Source organism: Phodopus roborovskii, unplaced genomic scaffold (genome assembly GCF_943737965.1).
Source record: "Phodopus roborovskii unplaced genomic scaffold, PHOROB, whole genome shotgun sequence".
In the NCBI taxonomy this organism is placed as follows: Eukaryota; Metazoa; Chordata; class Mammalia; order Rodentia; family Cricetidae; genus Phodopus; species Phodopus roborovskii.
Genome location: NW_026126436.1, coordinates 3,801,682 through 3,826,285, shown reverse-complemented (window position 1 = coordinate 3,826,285; position 24,604 = coordinate 3,801,682). Strand labels below are relative to the sequence as shown.

Sequence of the window (24,604 nt, the reverse complement as noted above, 5' to 3'; positions counted from 1 at the left end):
TCCATTCAGGTTCCCCGGCTTTCAGTCCAGAGTCCGCGAGGTCCCACTAGTTTAAGTCAGCTGTTTCTGTGGTTTTTCTCATCGTGTTCTTGAGCCCCCCACCCCCCTTGTTCATATGACTCCTCCCTCTCTTCAACTGAACTCCAGGAGCTCAGCTCAATGTTTGGCTATGTAGGTCACTGTTTCTGCTTCTATCAGTTACTGGATGTGGGTTCAATAATGACAATTAAGGTGGTCACTAATCTCATTATAGGGGAAAGCCAGTTCAGGCACCCTCTTCACTATCACTAGGAGTCTTAGCTAGGATCCTTGTGGATTCCTGAGAATTTCCCTAGTACCAAGTTTTTCCCTAACCCCATAATGGCTCCCTCTATCAAGATATTTCTTTCATTGCAACCCTCTCTCTGTCCCCTCCTTCAACTTAGCCCTCTCAAACCATCATGTTCCTACCCCCAACCCCCTTCCTTTTACCCCCCCCCCTTCCCAGTTTACCCAGAAGATCTTAACAGTTTCCCTTTCCTGGGGCTGGGGTCCTCCATGTGTGTCCCTTTTAGGGTCCTTCTTTTTTAACTAGCTTCTCTGGGGTTGTGGATTGTACTCTGGTTATATATTGCTTCATGACTAATATCCACATGAGTTTGTCTTTCTGGGTCTGGGTTACCTCACTCAGGGTGTTTTTTTCTATCCATTTGCCTGCAAAGTTCAAGGTGTCACTGTTTTGTTTTGTTTTCTGTTGAGTAATACTGCTTTTTCTACAATGTGGGTTTTAGTGCAGATTATAAACAGTGGAAATGCTAATATTATCTATCTAAAACTTTATCTTTTTATAACCTAAAGAATTCATGTAAGCTTCAGGGAGTCATAAAACCCAAATCCACCTTTCATAGGTCAAATGGACTCCAGGTAAAAAACAGCTTAAGTTTCCCTACCTGCCTATTCCTGAGAATGTGAACTCCTCCCCTTCTCCAACTAACAACTATGGGTTTGAAAGTTCCAAATGTAAAATTTCCCTTTAAGTTCCTAAAGTTTAACTTCTGTCCTATATCTGTCTCAGCAGATTTCCACTTAGCTGACAGATACCATCCAGGAAATAGATGCTGACTACAAATTGCTCTAAATGACTGCAATCCATGGATTTGCTGAAAGCTGACATGAACCAGTCCAGCTAATGTGATTGGTCCCTGTTTCTTCAGCCGGGCCAGTCAATCAGATGCTTCTGATGAATGCCCCATCGCCTGAATCCCCTCCCAGTCTTTGACAAGTAGTCCAGCCTTCCTGGGCCCTGACAGACATATCCTAATTTCAGCCAGAAGTAGTTTCAGAAAAGAGTACATCACCCTTTATCCTCAACAGGCTAGAATGTTATGTCAAAAGGAAACTCCTTGCCATAGGGAAAAAAGTGGCTACCTATAATGCCCATGTGCATACCAGGAAGGTACCTATTAAAACAAATGATGTAGCTGTAAGCTTTTATGTGTTTGACCCAGTCCCATAGCTGCTTATAAAATAAGCATTCAATATTAATCACAAACTGTTTGGCCAACTGCTTAGGCACATTACTAACTAGCTCTCATACTTAAAATAAACCATTCCTATTAATCTGTTATCACCATGTAGCCATGGCCTAACAGTAATGCTTTGGCATCTTGCTCCACCACCTTCCTTCTCTCCATATCTCTGTTTGGATTTACCACCTGGCTCTATTCTGCCTGGCCATTGGCCAAATCAGCTTCTTTATTAACCAATGGTAATAAAACCTATTCACTGCATACAGCATACAGAGGGGCATCTCATATCACAAATAGACCAGATCTACCAACAAGTAGATATATTAGCTTAAGCAGTACTACAACATGATAGGGCATTTGACCTGCTCTATGTAGAAGAAGGAGGTTATTGGGTGGCTTTAAGAGAAAATTGTTTCTATACAAAGCCACTCAGGAATCATTTGGCTATCCTCAAATTTAAACACACACACACCAGAAAAAAAGGGGACCCAAGATAAAATAAATGTCTAGTTCCATTTTCATAATCACTATGAAATAAGCCACCACAGGTCTTTGGCCCTTCTGTTTCTGTTCATTTCTATTGGCCCCTGCATCATTAATATCTTAACTAGATATAAAAATTCCCATCTGGGTGCCATTCAAGTGATGTTTACCTACCAGAATAAAGAATTTGACTCAGGATACAACTCAAAGGAAGAATGTGACAGCTAAAATTGTATGAAATTGAAACTAGATTAGCAAAAAACACAGTTAAAAAGAATGAAGCTGGAGGGTTTATACAATTTGATTTTAGAACTTACTATAAAACTACACTAATCCATACAGTGATACTGGTGGAAGGTCAATTGAACAGGCATATGAATCTACCCATGAGAAATATAGGATACTTTGCTATCCACGAGAAAAGAAAGCACACATTCCTACTGAAAAAAACTATAGAAAATGTTGACAGCAGTGCCTAGCACACACTAGTCACTTGGCTCAATTCCCAACACACCTCCCAAAGGATCTGAGAATAGTAGGAAGAGTTAGTGCAACAGCGTAGACGAATCTCAAAATAATATGCTGAGTGAAAGATGAAAATAAGAGAAGGAAAAGAAATGTATGATTTCACTCACATAAATATTAAAGTACATAAATTCCTCTATAATAGCAAGTTAGTTTAGTGGTTTCTAAGGAACAAGATGACAAAAAGAAGAGCAGGGAGAAAAAAACTTTCAAACCATCTGAGTACACTTCTTCAACTGATAGATAAATTTCATTAAGAGTTTTTACCAGATTAAGTATATTAGAATTTATCAAAGTGGATGTCTAATGTACAGTATACTGCTGTAAACCACACCCTAATAAAGGAGAACACATGTCCTGAAAATGTTGTAAAAGTCAACTGTTAGTATGTGCAGAGCTTCAAATGCGAGGTTTGGTATTGTTTTAAGATTTTTTTTTTTTTCCCAGCAGACATTAACAAGTCCGTGAAATAATTTCTTCATATTCACCAACATCTTTGATAAGGCTGATGGTTTTACTAAGTAAACACCAAAGAAAAATATGCAGAAAATGAATAAGCATACCTTGATTTGTGCAAAGGGTCTTTCATAACCTCCAACATAGAGAAGGCCAACATTCTGAGGAAGCAACCTACAAGGTAGGAAAAAGTAAAATAAAGAAAACATTTTATGTATAAAGTACTCTGCCTTTGCAATAAGGGTGTATAATAATAAGTGGGAAGACTGGAGATAGGACTCAATCAGCAAAGTGCTTACTGAACAATTATTAGGACCTGAGTTTGATACCCATAATCCATGTGAAAAAGCCAGGTGTGCTCGCAACAGTCTGTAATCCAGGCACTGGGGAGGTGGAGGCAGGCTCACTGAACAATCAGTCTAGCCTAACTGCCAAGTTTTGGACCAACAAGAGATTGTCTCCTCCCCCACCCCAAAGAAACCAAGATAGATAGCATCTAAAAAACAATACCCAAAGCTGAACTCTAGTTACACACACACACACACACACACACACACACACACACACACACACACACACACACACACACACACGGGGGGGGGGGGAGAACAAAATGTCTCTAATAGAAACTATGAAAAATGAATATGCAATTATTGTCTTCTGTACAATGAGATAGTAATGCCAAATGAATGCTTCTATTTTAAAAATTAAAAAAAAAAATTGTGTAAAATGTTAAGAACGGGGCAGGAATGTAACTTAAGTACATAAGGTATTAGAATAGCATATATGAAACCTGGGTTCAAATTCCAGTACAGCATAAAACTGGATGTGTTGTCACAGGACTGTAATACTAGCATTCATGAGATATAAGCAGGAGGATCAAAGGTAGAAAGAAGAAAACCTCTCAGATACATGGAGAGTTCTAGGCTAGCTTGGGCTACTTGCTTCTATGGCTCAAAAAACTTCATGACAATTAAATATAGAATACACTTAACAATAATTCTAGTAAAATTAACTAGTGTCTCTGGAAATGAGGTAACAATATTATAATCAAATATTTATAAAGATTTAATTGAAGAACCAGTGAATGCATGCTATACCACATATTATAGATGATAATGACTTTAATTCTGTGCTAAAATTTTACCAAAACTTGACTAAATACTCTAAACAAAAAAGTGGCCTTGACCATATACAGATATGTATAAAAACATATCTGTCACTGGAAAGCAATGTGATTATGGAGAGCTAGGCTAAAGTCTGAATACATAGGAGTCACAGCATGAATAAGGAGTAGAGTCAAATTATATATGGCTTTACTCCCTAAATCATCCTTTCATTTCTTCCCATTCAGATCTCTAGAAGGTCCATTATGTCGTTTTCTTTTAGGTATTTTGAACTACATGCATGTCTTGTGCCCACAGAGGCCAAGAGAGGGCCTCAGATCCCCCAGAACTTGAGTTAAGAGAGGGTTGTAAACTCTCACAAAGATACTAAGAGTCAAACCTGCGTCTTTTAGAAGAGCAACCAGTATTCTTGAGCCCTTTATTTTCCTTTCTTAAGACATTCTTACTATGTAGCCCAAAGGGGCTTCTAATTCATAGTGGCCTACTTAGCTTCCCAAGTGCTAGGATTATAGTCCTGTATCAATCAGAGGTCTATCATTTGCACTGAAACTCCAGGTGGGTTTTGTTTGTGGTACTGGGAATTTACCTTAGAGCCTCATATATAAAGGCAAGTGCTCTGTATAGAGCTAAATTCCTATCCCATATTAAAACATTATAAATGAAGAAATACTGCCATTAGAACTTTATAATAATTAAAGAGAAATTAGTAGTGGAGTAAGCTATGGAAAGGACATAAACACTAACCATAGTGTGGGGAATCATGACTTTGGCCTCGCCTAGCTGTCTTGAGAGGCATGTGTCATATGTTTCTCAGGTTAGAGTCCATGGCAGGGGTGAGTGGGTGGGGTTGGGGGAGAGGGAGTGGGCACAATGTGCCTTCCAGTTTCTGAGAGACCATCACACTCCCTCGGGCAGTGAAGCGTTCAAGCTGCTTTGTGTTTCTCTGTATATTCCCTCAGAAATCAAGTAAGCATGGAAGCTTGGCAGGACAATTGGTAATCCTGTGTACCCTATGTAGCATACAAACAACATTCTATGCTGGCAACAACAGCTGCACTGATACTGCTAAGTGACACTATATTCTGTTGCTGATAAAGGTACAAAAAGTCTGATTGTTCTTAATAAAATATTCATAGCCTCAGTTTTGCTGTGTCTCCTACAATTGGCCTGGTTTAATTCCTCACAAACATATCCGGTAACTTCGGCCTGCCTGGTAATTAAACATGGCACTTATCCCATAGTATATCTCATTCTTTTACCATAGTATTTTTCCTAAAAGACATGTAAATAAATGGACATATAACTTCATATTTAGCATTCATATATGGAGGGAAAGCCTGTATCCTATACCCAAAATCTCCATGCACAGATATATCTAAGAGTCTACATGAAGTTAACAGCTTTTAGGACAGGTAACAGAATTGAAATGAGCTGCAGGATAACTATACATTCTATTGCATGAATCTGAGAAAAGAACCCTCAAATATACTTGTTTACTATGTATGTATATATGTATGCTTGTGTATATGTATATAGTAAGCAAGTGTCAATTCAAAGCAAACCAATGGAATCTTCTCAGTGTGCCATACTGGCATAATCTCAGAAAATAAGAATACTCAAGATTATTATAACAATCTCCTTTTTGGGCAGTTTGCTTTTGGTTTTTGAAGCAGAACTATGAAGCTTTTCACTGCACACTCCTGGGATATCCTGGAACTTTCTAACTACACCAAGCTACTTCTACCACCAAGTGCTAAGTTACACATGTATCTCTACAAGATCTGGCATAACTGTCTCTTTAAACTTCAATTCATAGCTTTAAAAACTTGATCTCAAAAGTTTTAGAATCCATATTTATTAATAACATTATTAATAACAATAGTGTGATCTTCAGATGTCACTGGGAACAGACAAGAGATGTTTGTATGATTCTTCTTCACTGGTATGGACTACCTAGTGAGATGAAGAAAGCAAACATCTTAAAGCATGAAATAGGGCAGAATTTCAGTCTCCTCAGAATAATCTCTTATACCCTGTAGGGACAGTAACACACACTAACAGAACATTAGCAGTGACATTCACAATCATGAATTAAACTCATTTAGTCAAATCCCTTTTTACATTAAGAATATAAGTGAAAATATGTCAATAATATACTATAGCAGACATAATAAAGGGCAATTGCTTACTTGATTCAAGTACAAAGTACAAAATATGTCCCGAAATCTCAGCAATGAAATGAGAAAATTCTTGCCATGCTTTTGACAACTAAGAAATTCAACCAAGAAAACCTTGAACCTTTTCTGGTAGCAGCTACATATAGTAATGGTAATTAACAAATGTTCACAAAAAACCTGATAAGCCTCCTTTAAAAGTAAGAATAACCACTATTCATACAAATAGGCAGTAGGAAAGGAAAATAATAAAAGCTGGCTGACATTTAAAAGCATATATATATATATGCCTCTAATTACTATGCACGCACATATCAGGAAGTTTGCCAATATACTGTTTAGTGTGCACCTCCCTTCCACAAATTAATCTAAAAACTACATTTCTTCAGCATTTTCTTAAATGTTACCAGTAAGACTTTGTTTTTAACTTTTATGAACATCTATTATTCTTTATCATATATCGTTACTTGAACAGGGCTTTGCTGTTGTTTAAAACAGTCTTATTGTATAGCTTTGACTCATCTGAAACTCACAGAGATTGCCTCCTGAGTACTGAGATTAAGGCATGTGACATATACCATAATTTCATTTGAATAGTTTTAAATATGTATTATGATTTAAAAACCTTGTAAGAGTATGATAATACTTTGCTAATATAGGTTTCCATTTTTAAAGAGGAATGTTTCTTCTCTTCTAAAAGATTGTTTTGCTAAATTGTATACATAATTATTGCCAAGTAATAAACATCATTTACCAAGACAGAGTGCTTGTACTAGTGTTCATTTTGCTTTTGATTTACCAAACACAAATAGAAACAACTGTCTATACTGGAAACATCCCAAATTGTTCCCACAAACACCTCTCAATGAAAGAAAAGCAAACACTGGGGGGTAACAGAACAAATACTACATGAGCTTCATTCACTGTATGCTGACATCTGACACATACTGACTCATAGTTGTGTACTGGAAGACACGGAAGCATCCCTTCAAAAAGCAATCAAGTCTACACTTACCTCAAATTAAAAAATTTAAGGAAAAATGGGTGTGGAAGCACACATCTGTAATCCCAGCATTTTTGGAGGCTAATATAGAAAGATTGGTTGGGGGAGGGGGAGGCACTAGAATAAGATCTCAAGGGAAACAAAAAACAAAAACAAAACATGAACCTAATAATTTAAAATTGATGGTAAGGGCTGAAGAGATGGCTTAGCAGTTAAGAACACTGGCTGCTCTTCCAAAGACCCAGGTTCAATTCCCAGCACCCATATGGCAGCTCATAATCTTCTGTAACTCTATTTTCAGGTGATCTGATATTCTCTGACCTCTGTAGACATCAGGCACGCACATAGTATACACTCATAGTACAGGCAAAACACCCATACACATACACTATGTATAATCAGATATGATTTCAACCTCCAATAAAATACTTTGAAACAACATTCAGTACTCTTTCATTTTTGTATGCTTTCTGTAGATGTACGATGTGTTCACTTGTGTGAATGTGGTCACATCTGTGCGCAGATATTGATGTAGAGGTCAGAGGATAGGTATGAGTCCCTCACTTCCACTTTGTTTGAGACAGGACCTGTGTGCTTACAGGAACTTTCCTGTCTCTGCCCTCTACCATGACAGAAGCCCTGAGGTCACACAGTATCTCACCCAATTTTACTTGGGTTCTAGAAAGTAGAGCTCAGATGCTCACACAGAAAGTATTTTATCCACTGACCCAATGTTCCAGCCAACACAGGGTACCACATATATTATTTGCAAAATATTCCCACCATATTAAGTCTCACAGGTAAACTGAAATTTATTTAATAAAGACCATACTACAGAGGATTAAAATACTCAAAGTATTTACTTTAAAATAATTAAACTAAGTGGATTTCTAATATGACAATAATGAGAAAAGAAACCACAAATAATCAGAACAGAATCTTTTTAAAAGAGGCGTAGAGCTGAGAAGATGGATCAGGAGTTAAAGTGTTTCCTGTTCTTTCTGAGTGCCAAAATTGAATTCCCAGCACCTAAATTAGCTGGCTCCATGGAATGAAATGCCCTCTCTTCCAACTTTCAAGGACACTTGAAGACATGTGGTATATACTTACATGGACAGATAAGCACACACACAAAATCTTTTAAAAAAAAATAAAATTGTACAAAGAACAAATAAACATAAATACTTATATACCAACAAGCTGCAAAATTCTGAATAAGAATCCTAGGAAAATACAAAATTAAACTGCTGACTATGAAGTCCAAAGCTCCCATAAAGAGTAAAGTTACACTATCTGCAAGAAAACACTTGGACAAAATCATAGTAAGTAAATTAAGCCAGAAAGACAAATATTTTATTTTCTCTCATTTGTGACTCATATATTTTATAAAGACATATAAGTCATGACTGTATTATTTTTTCTTTCATTTGTGGTTTCTGCATTTTGTATAGATACTGTCTGGGAGAACAAAGGTGACTCACAGGAAAGGAAGAGAGAGAGAAGGGAAGGTAATATACAAGAGGTAATATCAACACAAATACATACTTAGATAAAAAATGCCCTTATGCAGCACAGTACCATCTATAATCAAATCAAAAGTTTTCAAAGCTAAGTCTTTTCAGATTTATAGCATTTAGAAATTATTTCAAGAAAACAAAATATTTAGCTAGATTTACCATCAAATTCTACCAAAGGTTTACAGATAAAATTAACTCTAATCACACATAAAAAAAGAAATATGTTCTATTTTATTAGATAGTTAACAGCACAACTCTTGAAGGTTGGATAAGAAGAAAAAATATAAAAAAAAAATAAAAAGCAATCTTAGAACTGGCAAGATGGCTCAGCAGGCAAAAGTACTTATTTACCACACAAGCCTGATGACCTAAATTCAATCTCTAGAACCCTGTAAACAAGGAATGAGAGAACCAACTCTACAATGTTATCATCTGACATATACACACCCAAAAGCTAATAACATAAATTTAGGATGTACAAAATTGACAAGCACTCATACACAGAGAGCAATCTTGGTCGAGAAAGTACAAAGTCTCTGGAAGCAGAGGCAGGTGAGTTCTAGGCCAGCCTGGTCTACAGAGTAAGTTCCAGGACAGACTCCAAAACAACACAGAGAAGTCCTGAAACCCTGTCTGGGGATGGGGGGGAAGGTAAATTAAAACAACATATATCTCATTTCTCACTTATCATACAGACAAAACTTAAAATGTACAGGTAACACATTTATGTAAACAAAAATCTCAGAAGGCCGTCATATATACTGTTGTTGGAAATGCAAACTAAACCATTCAGGAGGGAAATTTGGCAGTATTAAAAAAACTGTCTATACTTAGCTACTAATCTCCTATCTAACAATCTGTCTTGAAGGAGCTACACACCCCAAAAACAAACAACACAGACAAAGCTATGTATTATAACACTCGTATAGTTTCGACATGTTGGAGACATATGTAGTAGAGTGCTTAAATAAGGATAAATCCACACATTGCACAGCTGTGCAATGGAATGTTGGAAATGTTAGAGCACAAAACAGAATATAGAGCACGCCACCCTCAGTACCCTTATCAAAGAAGATGTTCATTTATCAGTTCATTTGTACAAAACAAACAAGAACACTAGAGCAGAAAACTAAAGAAGCTGGTTCCCCAGGGGCAGGGAGTGCAAAGAAGAGGAACAAAGTATTGGGAGAGTGAAAAAAAGACACTTCTGTGAGGCTCAGACAGTAGCTCCTATACATGGAGAAAAAAAAAGAGGAAAAAAAAAAAGAAAGAAAGAAAGAAAGAAAAAGAAAAATTACCCTAAGACAGAAATAATAGAAATATAAATATTACAATAACCCACTTCAGTGGAAGTGGATATGCAAAGAACTTAATTGGAAACAAGTATTTCAAATATATCCTATGTGACCATAAACAAAAACTGGTTTTTGTTGTTCTACTTGTTTATGTGTTTGTTCAAGACAGGGTTTCACACAGTCTATCCTAGAACTTACAACAATCTTCCTCCCGCAGTCTTCTGAGTGCTAGGATTATCTGCATGAGCCACCATACCCAGCTCATATGCTGTTCCTTTTTTTTAAAATTTATTTATTTATTTATTTATTTATTTATTTATTTATTTGTGTGTGTGTGTGTGTGCCTGTGCACACACATATGTGGGCACACATACACATATGTAATTGTAGAGGTCAGAACAGCCTTCCTTTATCAAGTAGGCCCCAAGGAACTGAAACAAGAGTATCAAGACTGGCAGTTATGTGCCCTTACCTGTTGCTCTTAAGTTAGTAATTTGCTTCTAGCTATTCTGCAAACATTTTATATGGGGGTTGGTCCATTTGCAATATAAAACTCTTACTTTGGGGCTGAAGAGATGGCTCAACAGTTAAGAGCACTCACTGTTCTTCTAGACGATCTGAGTCTGATTCCCAGAATAACTGCAGCTCCAAGCAATCCAATGCAATGCAAGAGCATTTGCAACTTGCATGCATGCACCCACATGTACATATACTTAAAGATAATAAAAATGTGTTCTTAATGAATTAAGTTGACTCTAATAATTCTAAGTGGACAGCTGATTTGTTATTTCCTGTGTTAAATGTAAATGAGTAGTTTGAAAAGCTTAGTTTAATAGCTAGCTAAGTCACTGAAATCATAAAGTTTCCTACAAAATTGGCTATTAAATAATGCTAACAACTATTTTATGCCTTACCATACCTATAGAAAGGGGAAAATGGCTTATTAGCAGATTAAACTCCAATCTGAAATCTCAGCTATCATCATATCCATGCATTCACCTCCTCTCTCCTTGACACTAACCTCATGACACTATTCCCAAAAGAATGAAAACAAACACATTATTTTACTGTTGTGGAAAAAAAAGAATATGTTATAGTTTTACTTTAACTGAGGTGAACTGCCTCACTTTAGTTGACTAAAGAGATTATAGCACATAAAGAAAACCCTTCTGAAAACAGTTCTCAGAGCAGACAACAGAAATGTTTGTGCACATACCACATAAAATGTGTTAAAAAGCTACATGAAGTTCATTTCTGGGAATGAGAAAGTCTGAATGTGGATATCAGTTTTTATTCCTCTTTGTTTAAAGGACCACCCTATATATTCTATAGACAAGATTGCTGACTACACAGCCCCATTTTTATCTAGAAAAAAAAAAAATACTGTTGGAAAGCCATTCATGCTACAGGAAAGCATATAAGATGTTCTAGAAACCAAATATAGTGAAATGCAAAAGGAATGTATATAACCTACGGATCAGTTTTTAGTCGAAATTATAATACAATGTGACATGACACAACTTGCTTCAATAATGGCAATGACAGTCCAAGAGATAAATGTTTTAAATTCCCACAATGATTGGGACTGCTATAATGTATTCTAATTTTAAAGGTTTCAACAATTCTGAATTTCAAGGGTAATTTCAGCTTCAAAGAATTCTCCAAAAAGTACTGGCTGTCACCTGAACTACAACACAATAAAAAGAAATGTTCAAATGTCTCATAGATAGAATATATACACTACACTGGACTTTACTACTAATTTTAGTATGAATACTCCTTCTGTAAGCATAGACTATAGAAATATTGAATTATTTTTCATCACAAAACACTGACCCTTATTTTTAAAGTAATTACCACTTTCATGGCTTTAAGTAGAAAACAGCTCATTGAGTTAACAAACAAGCCCTGCCTTAATATTACCAGCACATCCTTTTGTTCAACTAAAGTAACTACTAACTGGCTAGTTTGTAAAGACCTTGAAGGAACTGTGTGTCTAGCTATAAAGTTCATAGAAAAGAATTTGACTACAAATTCTTTTTACCTTTCCTTTGGGGATCAGCTTGCAACACATTTACAAGCAATAACATTAAATGAGAACTATTTTAATTACTACAGATTTAGAAGTAACAAAAACTCATAGAGGTGATTTTAAGAATTTTTGTTTTTAAGTTAGCTATCTGTAGTGATGCATTATTTATGATTATCAAAGCTTGACTGAGGATTCAGAAAGCAAATTCAGCCACAAGCCATAGAAGTCAGGCACACATCTTTAATCCCAGCAGCCAGAAGCTAGGAGATGGTGGTCCACACCTTTAACCCTTGTACTCAGGATTAAGAAGTAGACAGATGGATCTCTGTGAGCCCAAGGCCACCTAGATCTACACAAGAGAATTATAGCTCACACCTGTAATCCCAACATTAGGGAAATATATGAGACAGAAGCAAGGTCTCAATAGATTCATTCATTCTCCACCCATGCTGAAGAGAGGCAGCAGTTTGAGACTTGGTGAAGAGCTCGTACTACAAAAACTGTAACATTTCAGAACAAAATAAAATGATGCATGTTTTTATACATACTAAAAGCATAACAGTTCATCAGAAAGTACACTAAGCAAAGTGTGTTCACACACCTTTAATCCCAACACTCAAGAGGCAGAGGCAGGAGATCTCTTCCAGTTTTGAGGCAATCCTGGTATACATAGTAAGTTAGTTCAGAGCCAGCCAGGGCAATATAGTGAGACCCTATATGAAAACACAGAAACAAACAATCACAAGAGAAAGAATAACAAACTTTCAGCTGCCCCACCTGCCACAGTACTAATCTTAAAAGCATAAATATCCCAAACACATCAGACCAGCTTAAAATCTATCAAAATGTCACACACTAGGCTGATGATGGGGAATCATGAAATGACAGCTTAACTCTTTTACTGGACAGTGCTGGCAAAATTAAACAGTTGGCATAACTTAAAATGTCTTAAGAACCGGAGCTAAAGAGGTGACTTAGTGTTTAAAAACCTATTCTTTGAAAGTCCTGGATTCAATTCCCAGCACCCACATGGCAGCACACAACTGTCTCTAACTCCAGTCTCAAGGGATCCAATACCCTCTTCTGGCCTCCAAAGGGTACCAGGAACACACATAAATGTGCAGAAAAAAAAAATACACATACACATAAAAAATTACAAATAAAATTTAAGAAATAAAAATAAAATGTCTTAAAACCATGACCTGAGTGAAGAGGAATGAGCTACACTCCTTAGTCTGACAAGAATTTGTGAAATAGATCATGATCAATACAATCTGAGAATCTCAAAGTACTCAGCCAAAACAGGACTATATTATCTTTTACTCAAATTAATATTCCTTTGGACACAGCAGAGAAACTAAAACATTGAGCAAAGCAAGAATTAAGCAAGAACAAATATTATATGAGATATGCAGAATATGGAAACTCTTAAAGACAGGAAGTGGAATAAAGGCTATCATGGGCTTGCGAGGAAGAAATAGAGAAATCCTGTTGAATGAGTACAGTTCAGTCTATTTTTCCTGTTTTGCAGAACTGAGGGTTAAACCTGGGGCCTTGTCCATGCTACACAAGGACTGTACCACAAAAGTCTACCTCACTTCCAGTGACTTTCCATTTGGGATGATAGGAAAGATCTGGTAGTGGATAGTTGAGATATTCACATGTCTTATAAAATATACGTGATGGCACTGATTTACACATATTAAAATGATTAAATAGTGTCTCAGTTACTTCTGTTGCTGTGATAAAATATCCTGACAAAGCAGCTTAAGGAAGAAAGTTTATTCTGGCTCCCAATTTCAGAGCATAATACACAGTGTAGAAGCCAAGGTGGCAGAAGCTTGACACAGCTGGCCACACTGTGTTTTGTCAAACCATCAATTGTGCCACTCAGATAGTTTTCTCCTTTTTATTCATTTCAGAGCAACATTTCTAAAACGGTGCAGCCAACATTAAAAGTGGGTGGGTCTTCCACTTCAATTATCCTAATCCAGATAATCTCTAACAGGTTCCCGAGGATCATTTCTTGGGTGGTTCTAGACATTGTCAGTTTGACAAATACTAACCATGACTAATAGTAAACTCATTTTATGTGCATTTTAACCACTCCCCCACTCAGTACAACATAACCAACAATTTTCAACAGCTCTTTCTTCAAATCTTTTAGCCCAATCTCTTTTCTTACATTATCTCTCTCATATATATGTAAATATATAAAGTAAATATGTATTAAATATTTTATATAATGAAAAATATAGAGATAGATTCATTGACTGATTGATTGATTGATTCTTAGCCTTTCTTCTTGCTAACATCTCTCCTGAAACTTCTGGTACTTTTCCAGATTCAAACTTTTCTTTATTCAATAATTTTTTAATTTCTATTTTTTTCCCATTTTGCCATTTAAGAAGTATGGTTACAAGATCAGCAAAAGATATTTTGAAGATAAATCCACTAAAAACCAGCACAGAATGGACAGCATTTGCAGGAACAGTCTATTCCGAGAGAGCTGACTCATTGTAAGGCTTGTAGATGCTTTCTGATAAGGTTATTCTGATGCTGTGAAAAGATGATCATTGAGTAAGGCAACTTCTAACTGTGGTGATTATTAACTGCACAATGATAGGCAACTCATTTAACCCCTCTCTACACCCAGTATTTTATAAAACATTCTTCACGAAGATGTTTTGAGTATTAAATAAAATAAATAAGTCTATGTTTAAATTGAACTAACTAAAAAAGTCAGCATATATTCTTAAGATATATATTTATTAAGTAAGAAAAATTAGTTGCTTCATATGAAATACTGGAGCTTGTGGTCAATGACAGCATTGTTTAAAATTAATTTTAGACAGGCTCCCATAGAATAGCCTTCTTCTGTTTTCGACCCCCATGTACTGTTATTACAATTACAAGACAGCTATTGTGCCCATTTTAAGAGCTTAAAATTATAATCTTGTCAGAATCTATATGGCATATACAGGTCTTGTATGTGAAATACAAAGACTAGAGAAGCAGGTGGCCAAAGGGAACTCAGAAACTCACTGATATAATTAGCAAAGATGAATTCTAGACTAGTGGATTTTCCAAGTCTTACGACCCAGATTTTTAAAAAAGATCATTCACAGTCATCTAATTCTTTCATTCTTTTGTGTTTATTTATTCACATTTTCACAAAGAGGTCCTCTGACAATTGATCAAGATTCCAGAGAAATCTGATTAAAAGTGTGAATTGCAGTTTAGTATCTACGCATATATGAATATTAGTAAAGATGCTATAAATCAGAACTGATAATTATAAAATCAAAAATAAGAAAAACTATGGACTTACACAATTATGGACTTAACACAAACCTTGTACTGGCTACCCTAACTACTAAACACTTTTAAATGGTCAGAGCTAAAGCTTGCATATTCTCTTAGGAACACAGTCATGGAACTACTGGCAATGCTTTAATATTTTAATATTCTTTTAACCACCTGCCATTAGTAAGGATTTGCCCTAGATGGAAATGGTAATGTATGTCTGTGAAGCATTTTAGAAGCTAAAGTAGGAGGACCACCATGGGTTTATGGTCATCTAGGGCTACAGGTAAAACCCTATCACAAAGAAAAATAACCTGGAAAAAAAAATAATAAAAGGGAATGATGACACTCTTTAAATGAATTAATTAAACTTAATTTAATAAATAAATTAAAAGCATGGGCTAGCACTTGAGGGGCAGAGACAAGCAACCTCTATATATGAGTGTGAGGCTAGCCTAGTCATTAAGTTCTAGACCAGCCAGGGCTACATAGTAAGATTGTTCCAAACAGAGAGTTACAATATCAAATTTCCAGTAAACTAGCAGGTAAAGTATCAGGTGATCAATGGATACTTGATATACAGTCTAAAGAGAATCAAAACAAATTTTTTTAAATAACATAACCTTAGAAAAACTACTGTGCTTTTTTTAGTGAATAGATATAAAGGAAATTTATATGTAGATTACTTTGCCATAAAATATTGATACATGAGCAGGGTGTGATGATGCACACCTTTAACTCTGACAAGAGGGTATCTGTGAATTCCCACCAGCTGAGTCTAGACACCAACTTCCAGGCCACACAGAGCCACATAGTGAAACTCTCAAAGACAAACAAATCAATTAAAAAAAAAAAAGAAAAGAAAAGCAAAAAATCCAAAGTTTCAACTACAAGCTAAACAAGGTAAAGACAACCTGAGTATTGGAAAGCCTAAAAGATTTGCATAAAAAAGACAGTGAATGATTTATAAGTATGAATATAAAGCTCAGCAGAACCCTGAAATTCTCTCCTGATCTAGCTTTGGAAAAACAAAGGTATTCATGAAAAATTCAGAAATGTTCTTATATTATATGCTTAGCTGGTAGTAAAACATCTGAAATCATCTTGGCAATATAACCAACAAATACTTGCAGATGTTCTGGTGAAAGTGGCCAGGGTTAATATCTTTAGGATGAAACTTGAATATTCCACTTCATTCCACGTGGTTATGCTTATAGTACTAACAAGCTCCAAACCTTTTACTTTCTAGCGAGTAATATTTAAAATAGTTGATAAGTCTGAGTCTGTCTAAGACTAGAATCTGCTTACAGAATCTAGGTGGACTATAGACAAGAAGACATAAGTTAAATGAAAGACTGCTGGAAAGCCCCCAAATATCTGAAATTTAAACAACATACTTCAAATTAATATGGAAATAAGAGGCTAAAAAATAAAGATATTTTGGATTAAAATTAAGATACAATTTTTCAAAATATGAGATGTAGTAAAGGCAGTATGTCTTAGTTGGAGTTTCTATTGCCCTGATAGAACACAATGACCAAAAACAACTTGGAGAGGGGGGGAAAGTTTTCAACTTTAAAAGCTTGCAGTTCATCATTCAGGGAAGCCAGGGCAGGAACCAAGAAGGAGCTATGTAGAGACCGCAGAAAAGTGCTGCTTACTGGCATTCTCCTCATGGCTTCTTCAGCCTACATTTTTATAGAACCCAGAACTACCAGATCAGGGTGGTACCACCACAGTAAGCTGAGCCTTCCACATTAATCATTAAAATGACCTATAGAATTGACTACATACATGTCAGTATTCTGAACTTTCTCTATTAAGATTCATTCTTCCCAGATGGCCCTAGCTTTTGATGAACCAATGTAAAAGCTATACTACATAAAAGAATATAGTGAGTAGAGAAAAATTTATAGTACTGAAATATTTTTTTTGAAAATATTAAAATTAGTTAAGCTTTCATCTTAGAACATTCTGGAAAATGAGAATTAAGTCTTTAATCAGAAGAAATGACAATTTCAACAGAAACCAATGATTTTGAAAACAGAAAATGAATGAAGACTATCAGTGAAACCATAAGTCTAACGTAAGAAATTAATAAAAAGCCATCAATACTGATCTTAAGGACAAAAAAGGATAACAAAAGAATATTATTGGGCTAGCAACATGGTTCAGTGGATAAAGATGCTTGTGGTACAAGCCTTGTTACCTTAGTTTGATTCCCAGAATCTATATAAATTTAGAAGGAAAAAATTGACTTCATAAAATTGGCTCCTCTGATCTTATACACACAAAAATAGTAATTTTTTAAAAAGTTAATTTAAAAGAATACGATAAAGTAAAAGCAACTAAAACACACAAAAGTTATCACTTCACCTATTAGAATGGTTATCATCAATATGGAAAACAGGAAACTCCTGTACACTGTTGGCATATAAATATAAATTCATATAGCCATGAAGGAAAACAGCTTCAAACATTGCTCCAAAAAGAGAAGTATCCCAAGAACCCAGCAATCTACTAGTAAGTAGTGTCTAAGAGTTCACTACAGACAACAGTAATTAATTAAAGAGTTCAAAAAAGCTAGCAAAAAGGATTTTGGATGCTTTCACCACAAACTTAGTGTTTGATGAGACACATACGATTACTCAGATTTGAACATATATAATCTATATATGGTCTAAAGTATCACATAATACTCCTAAGTTATGGAAAACTTTAACTATCAACTTAAAAATAGGCACGATTTAACAGTTCCTCTCTCTCCCTTAATTCAAACAATAGGGGGAGAATGGATACTATGAACTGCAGACTCCCAAATTCATTAATTTGGATGAGATGAACAATTTTTTTAAAAACATTCAAGGGTATGGATAGAAAGGAACCCTTATTTAATGTTAGAGCAGTAAAAAGATTATGGAAATCAGTGATGGGAGATGCCATTATGTATATATGTTTCTCATACTGGTTAATAATAAAGCACTGTTGGCCAATAGGAAAGTAAGATAGGAGGGACTAGGAGACAAGGAGGAAATAGGAAGTAGGAGAGGGGCAAAGATAGAGAGTCTGGAGAGAGCTGTATGCGGCAGCCGGCTCCCGGTAAGAAGACCAACTGGAAATACATAGATTAACACAAATGGGTTAATACTTAAGACAGAGCTAGCCGATAAGAAAGTAGTAACTGGCCAACAGTATAATATCTAATACAGAGTCTCTGTGTATTATTTGGGGCTGGCGCAGCGGTGGGACAAGACTGGCGGCGGGAGAAAAAAACCCATACTCCTTACAAATCAGTATGGAGATTCTTCCAAATAGTAAATATAGAACTCCCACATGATTTACCTATTTCACTCCTGGGCATACACCCAGACAACCCCACACCCTATCCACCACTGAGATATCCACACACTACATTCCCTACTGCTTTATTCACCAAAGCAAGGAAATGAACCAACCTTGTCTTTCAACAGATGAATAGATAATGAAATTTTGTATAATATATACCATATACATATACATATACATGAGAGATAATATTATTACACTACAAGAAAAGTGAAATCACAAATTTTTCAGGTTATAGATGAATGCAGAATATGTGTAACATGTAAACAAATGTACATGTGCACTAACAGGTAGAAAGGAGACCAGGATAGGATAATAATTAGTTGATGAGAAGAACAGAAGATGATTAGAAAGATGGTTAAGAACACTGTCTCCTCTTGCATATGACCTGGGGTTCAAGTCCTACCATTCGCATGGCAGCTCACTACCATCTGTAACTCCAGTTCCAAGGGATCCCATACCCCCATCTGATTCTGTAGGCACTACACACAAGTGGTTCACAAACATACATGCAGGCAAAGCACCCATACACATGAAATAATTTCTTAAAAAATTGTAAGAGGGCTGTATGTAGGGTAACAGATATTTTAAACATAAAAAAAAAAAGACATAAAGCTAATTGTTTTTCTAGTTTTAACCCTGATATAGATTTTTTTTTTTTCAGGTTTTGGTGGTGGACAGGTGCATAAAACATGTTTGACAGTCAAATGTAAAATCCAGTGTGAAGCTCCAAAGCTTCTAAATCACTATTTTTTTTTAATTGAATAGAAGCTCACTGTAATTAATGTATATATAGGCTTGGGGTTATGTTATTTGTAAGTTCTTTTACAAAAAATGTTTTAATGAATTAAAAAGTATATAAATAAATGTATAGAATGACAAAGATTCCCAAAAGGAGAAATAGGTAATCTAACAAGACACTATAGAACGTGCAATCAATGCAACTGAGAAGACCAGGGTTACTTTATTCACACACACACACACACACACACACACACACACACACACACACACACCAACAACAAATGCAGTGGGTTGATCAACAAGGGACACAGAGAAAGGAACTGTTAAGCTAATGGCACCAAAACTTATGGATTTGAAGTTTTTTCGTTCTGTACAAACTATGAAAACTAGGACTGTTGACAGAACACTAAAGACATGACTGGGTCATTTGCTTGATAAGGGATGATGGAATTAGAACAGTAGAAATATGCCCAGTGTGAATAAAAGGAGATAGGATGAAAATAAAGTTGGTGGGGTACATTTTACAGGGTGGTACTGTAGCACAACCAAGCTAAGAAAATGTGTTAGCTTCTACCTCAACCTCATGGGCTTGGGCTTGTTGGCTCACCAAAGTTCCAGTAAATCATGCCACTGCTACTGGCTGGCTAGTACACTACAGAGACCTGTTTGTTTCAGTCTCCACACTACTAAAAATATGAGACCACAGCATCACACTGGTTTCCTGAGTTCTGGGGGTCAAAGTCAGGTCTTCATGCTCTTATGTTAACCACTTTACAAAACGAACTAACTCCTGTGTCCTCCAAAAATACTCCCCTTCCCCCGGCCCCACCCCGCTACTCTTTCTTAGGCTTTTCGAGACAGGTTCTCTGTGTAGTCTTGGCTATCCTGAACTATGTAGTCCAGATTGGCCTTGAACTCAAGAGATCTGCCTGCCCTGCCTCCCAAGCACTAAGATTAAAGCTATGTACCACTCTATTCTCTCTCTCAATAAATATTTCTAAATGGTAATTTCCAGTCAACTCCTTTTCCACACCTGCCAAGCTCTCATTTATAACACCAACACACCATTGCATTCATGCATGCACGCATGCACACATGCACGTGGGCACACACACAGAGGGGAGGAGGGAAAGAGGGGGGACAGGGGTGCATTAATAAAATCTTAAAGGGGAAAATGATATCAGAAGAGAAGACAGACACATCCACCAAGCTGCATGTATAGGAAGACAAAAGCCTGCGAGATGAGGGAAAGCTCTTTATCTACATCTCCTTATCAGAGGCAGAAGATAGCAGAAGTGGTCTTCTAAGTATAGCTTGAGGCTGTGATTGAAAAGACAAGAAGGTAACTAGCACCTGAATACAGTGTTTGGTGCCATGTTCAAAGCATTGCATTATCAAGTAATTCATCAAGGAGGCCTCCATCATTAACACCAAAGTTCATCCACTTCTTTCATATTCCTGCCACCCTTGCTATGAGGTGCTCCTTAACTTACCTTCACCTCCTTCATCTCTCTTTGCTCCTACCAGGATGTATTAACAACTGATACTTAACTCTACCTTGCTTAAAAATCATTAACTTTCTAAGGTAAGTCTTAATTCTCTGGGTCTGTCACAATCAAGAACTGCTCTACTTTATTCAAATCTCCATTCCCATGAACTCCATGATCACTGCAAAGTTTTGTATTTTCTTGCCCACTACATTTCTTTTTTGACTTCCAACATATTTATAAGGTTCTTTTCAACAAAATCACCTTTGTGTTGGCTAACCAACTAAAACATTTTCCTATTTAATTTTTATATATTCTAAGATACATTTGTAGTACTAAATTCACAGCAGCAGCCTAACATTTTTCCGTGCTAACACTTATTTGTTATTGTTTTACACCACTCATTCCTTCAGGCTGGGTACATGTGTCTTTTGTTCTTTCCTGTACATAACAATACACTGATGGTTCTCAATCGGTACTTAATGAATAGTAATAACTCAGCTATAACTAGCATCTCTACTTACACTAAAAGTTTGAAAGACAAGCAGGAATAGTAATTTTGTTCTTATTCATAAATTATATCCTGAAACAGATGAAAGGTCTTTGTTCTTTAGTAATGAATTCATGTAATTTACAGTTAATTTATTCTAAATTCTCTTGAGACCATTAGCAGCCCTATACTTCCTATAATGAATGCACACTTAAATGTCCATGCAAATTTTAAATATAGATAAAATACATTAATAAGGACACTAATAAAAAGAAATTTTATATCTGAGGATCTTACATAACTACAAATGGTTAAGTAAAATTAATCTAACTTTTAAACAACTTGTCATTCTTAAGCAAATTAATGAAAATGTAATTTTTAAAAAAAGTGTAGGCTACGCTTCTTTTGATGAGTGAAAGATGATTCTGTGATCTGACGTAGATTCTGTTTATCAATATGAGTATAAAGTGTCTTTCAACGGTAAATATAGATACCATAACCCTCAATTTGACATAGGTTTCTAATTAAAAGAACACAAGCCAGTAATTTAATAAAAAACACAATGGTTAAATCTGTAGTGTTCTCACCAGACAACACTGTTGTGGTAAACATGTGCCTAAGAACCAAAGCCTAAGTTCCTACTGTAGTGAAACACAGTTCTTATGAACTTTTTTTAAATAAACAAAGGTCATAAATAGCAGGGACCAATATAACAAAATTAAAGTACTAGAAACTACTAGCTCCACCACTGTGCATAGACTTGCAAATATCTTGAACTTTAACTGCCCCTATTACTCTTTATTAAAGACCTGGCAGTCTAGCTTGCTAAGAGTCTTCTGATGTACATAAAGAATAAAGCAAGACTCTCTAATCCCTCCCCCATATACTCTCCCCTGAGACTCAGAGCTTGATATGAGTTCCATTTCCGAGAGATAAAAGGCCTGCATTAACAATGATGCGCCCTTTCTTTTCATAATAAATTTCCATATTTATATTTTGAAGCTGTCATGTTAGATATTAAATATCCTCTCATAATAACTAACTCTTTAAGCCAAAAATAAATGACTTCATTCAACACAGACATTGGAAGTTAAATGAATATAATTATATCGCCAATTATTTTTGAAACTATTTTAATAATTAAAGCTATTTAACCACTGCTTGATTTTATGTTAGAAATGCACATTGGCTAAAAAATTCAAATCTCTTTTCCTTTTATCTTAAGATATAAACAGGAATTTGAACTTGGGGTATATAATAACTAAAATGTGACTTTGGGTCTAAGCTTAATAAACCAAAACCAGCTTAAATTTTAAATTCCATATTCAGTCATATCAAGCATAACACTAAAACATGGGTTTCACTTCACTAAGGTTATTCTAACAAGTGCTTTTGTAGTAAGTTAATGTAATGCCACAGAAAATTTTTTACCCCTTTAAAAAATTACAGAAACACATTTTAGGAATAAATAGGAACTCTCCACTTTCAAAACCAATATACAAAATAACTTGGTTTGGATAACCTAAAGATTTCTGGTAATCCAAAAGAAATCACTGAAATTCTAAAACCTAAAGACAGAATGGTATTTAAAGTTAACTTACAGGGAAGGAGAGTAAAACGTCTGAATGAAAGCAGTATCAAGATTAACATATCTTAAAACCATTTGCTCATAAAGACTAGAAGCCTTTCCTCACGTGCATGTCTTGTCATGAACAGCAATGATGTGAAAATGCCATACGTGGGCCATGTACCTTCTTACCCCAGGGGTTTCTGGCCTTTACTTCAGCACACAGCAGCCTGATGCCTGCTCCTACTTTGGGGGAGGCTTTCACTGACCCTCTGGATAGCCCACTCAATTCTCTGAAGTCTCTGGTCCCTTCCTCCTTGCAGCTGCACTGCTGGACATGGCAGCTTTCGTGAACCTTAATTGAAAAGGCACAGCTAGAAAGAAACTCCTCCTCCTCTTCTCCAGCCTTCCAGATTTCCTGGCTGGTCGTTTTTCTATGAAAATTTAGAAAACAGTCCCCAAACTTCCTTAAGAACAAGGGCAAGTTTTAGGAGTCTGCTCTTCACTTCTACCAATGGGTATGTGGGGAGAGCGTGGGGTAGGGGTCCCAAAGACAGAACTCACTTGGTCGAAAATGCCTTTCTACACGAAGTCACCTCACTGGTTCTGCTTTTAAATTCTTTTATTAATGATGGTAAGAACCCACAAAAGGGAACCTGAATTCTCCCCAGTAACATTTGGATTTTTATAAAAAAATAAATCAGTATTATAGGGTAATCTCTTATTTCCCTGAAACACAAAGATCATTATACTTTGATGTAAATTAAATTTTGTTAGCAGCATTCTTAGTTTTTAGAATGTCTTTTTAAGTGGACTCAGAAGAAAACTTGAGAACAATTTTAATGGACTTTAAGAGAAAAACAACAGGGCAGGCATGCTACAGATCACAGCAGTTGCAGGGAGGAGAAAGAAGGAGACAAAAAAGAGAAAGGCACGCTTTTGAGGTATGATTGGAGGACCCAGTTAGAAGCAGCAATAGAAGTAAGTCTTCAAGTCTGTAGAGAGTGATACTAAGTAAGCAAAGTCAGGGCAAACAGACATAGGATTTGGGGTACTGTATAAAAAAGGGGGAAAGGAAAGAAAAAGCTATGTTTTCTGAGTCTGAACACAGAAAGCAGTTGGGCTTGCTTAGAGTGAGAATCTATACATACAGCTTTGGAAAGGGGCTACTATAAGTAACATGTCTTTAAATATCATATCATAGCTCTTGAAGATACAATTTGGGGGTAGAGGGGTCTCTGTCCAGGTAATTGATAGGCCCGTTTGATTTACTCTTAAGTAAAAGGGGAAAAAAAAGTTTATCGTTCTGATTTTGATAGGGCACTTCATAGTCTATATTATAAGAAGAAAGATATCTACACATACACAAAGGTTTTACTTTGAACTAGGAGGCACACTGGAAGAATGCAAGATTCAGTAATATTGGTATTTGTAAACCTCTCTGTTGGAGAGTCAGAAAAGGAGAAAACGTCACCATAAATCTCAGTGTCAAGACTGACCACTTGACCAAAGGAGTAAACTAAGCTTTGAAATAACTATGTTTTC

The 24,604-nt window shown here is 35.9% G+C and overlaps 1 protein-coding gene across 2 annotated transcripts in view; it reads right to left on the bottom strand.

Annotated features, from left to right (window-relative positions):
• Rngtt (RNA guanylyltransferase and 5'-phosphatase) overlaps nt 1–24,604 on the bottom strand; it is a 198,055-nt gene that overhangs the window by 66,618 nt on the left and 106,833 nt on the right. For both annotated transcript variants that reach the window (XM_051187498.1, XM_051187499.1), the window contains exon 14: nt 3,080–3,146. In XM_051187498.1, the coding sequence (XP_051043455.1) occupies nt 3,080–3,146 (67 nt within the window). The remainder of the gene's footprint in view (nt 1–3,079; nt 3,147–24,604) is intronic.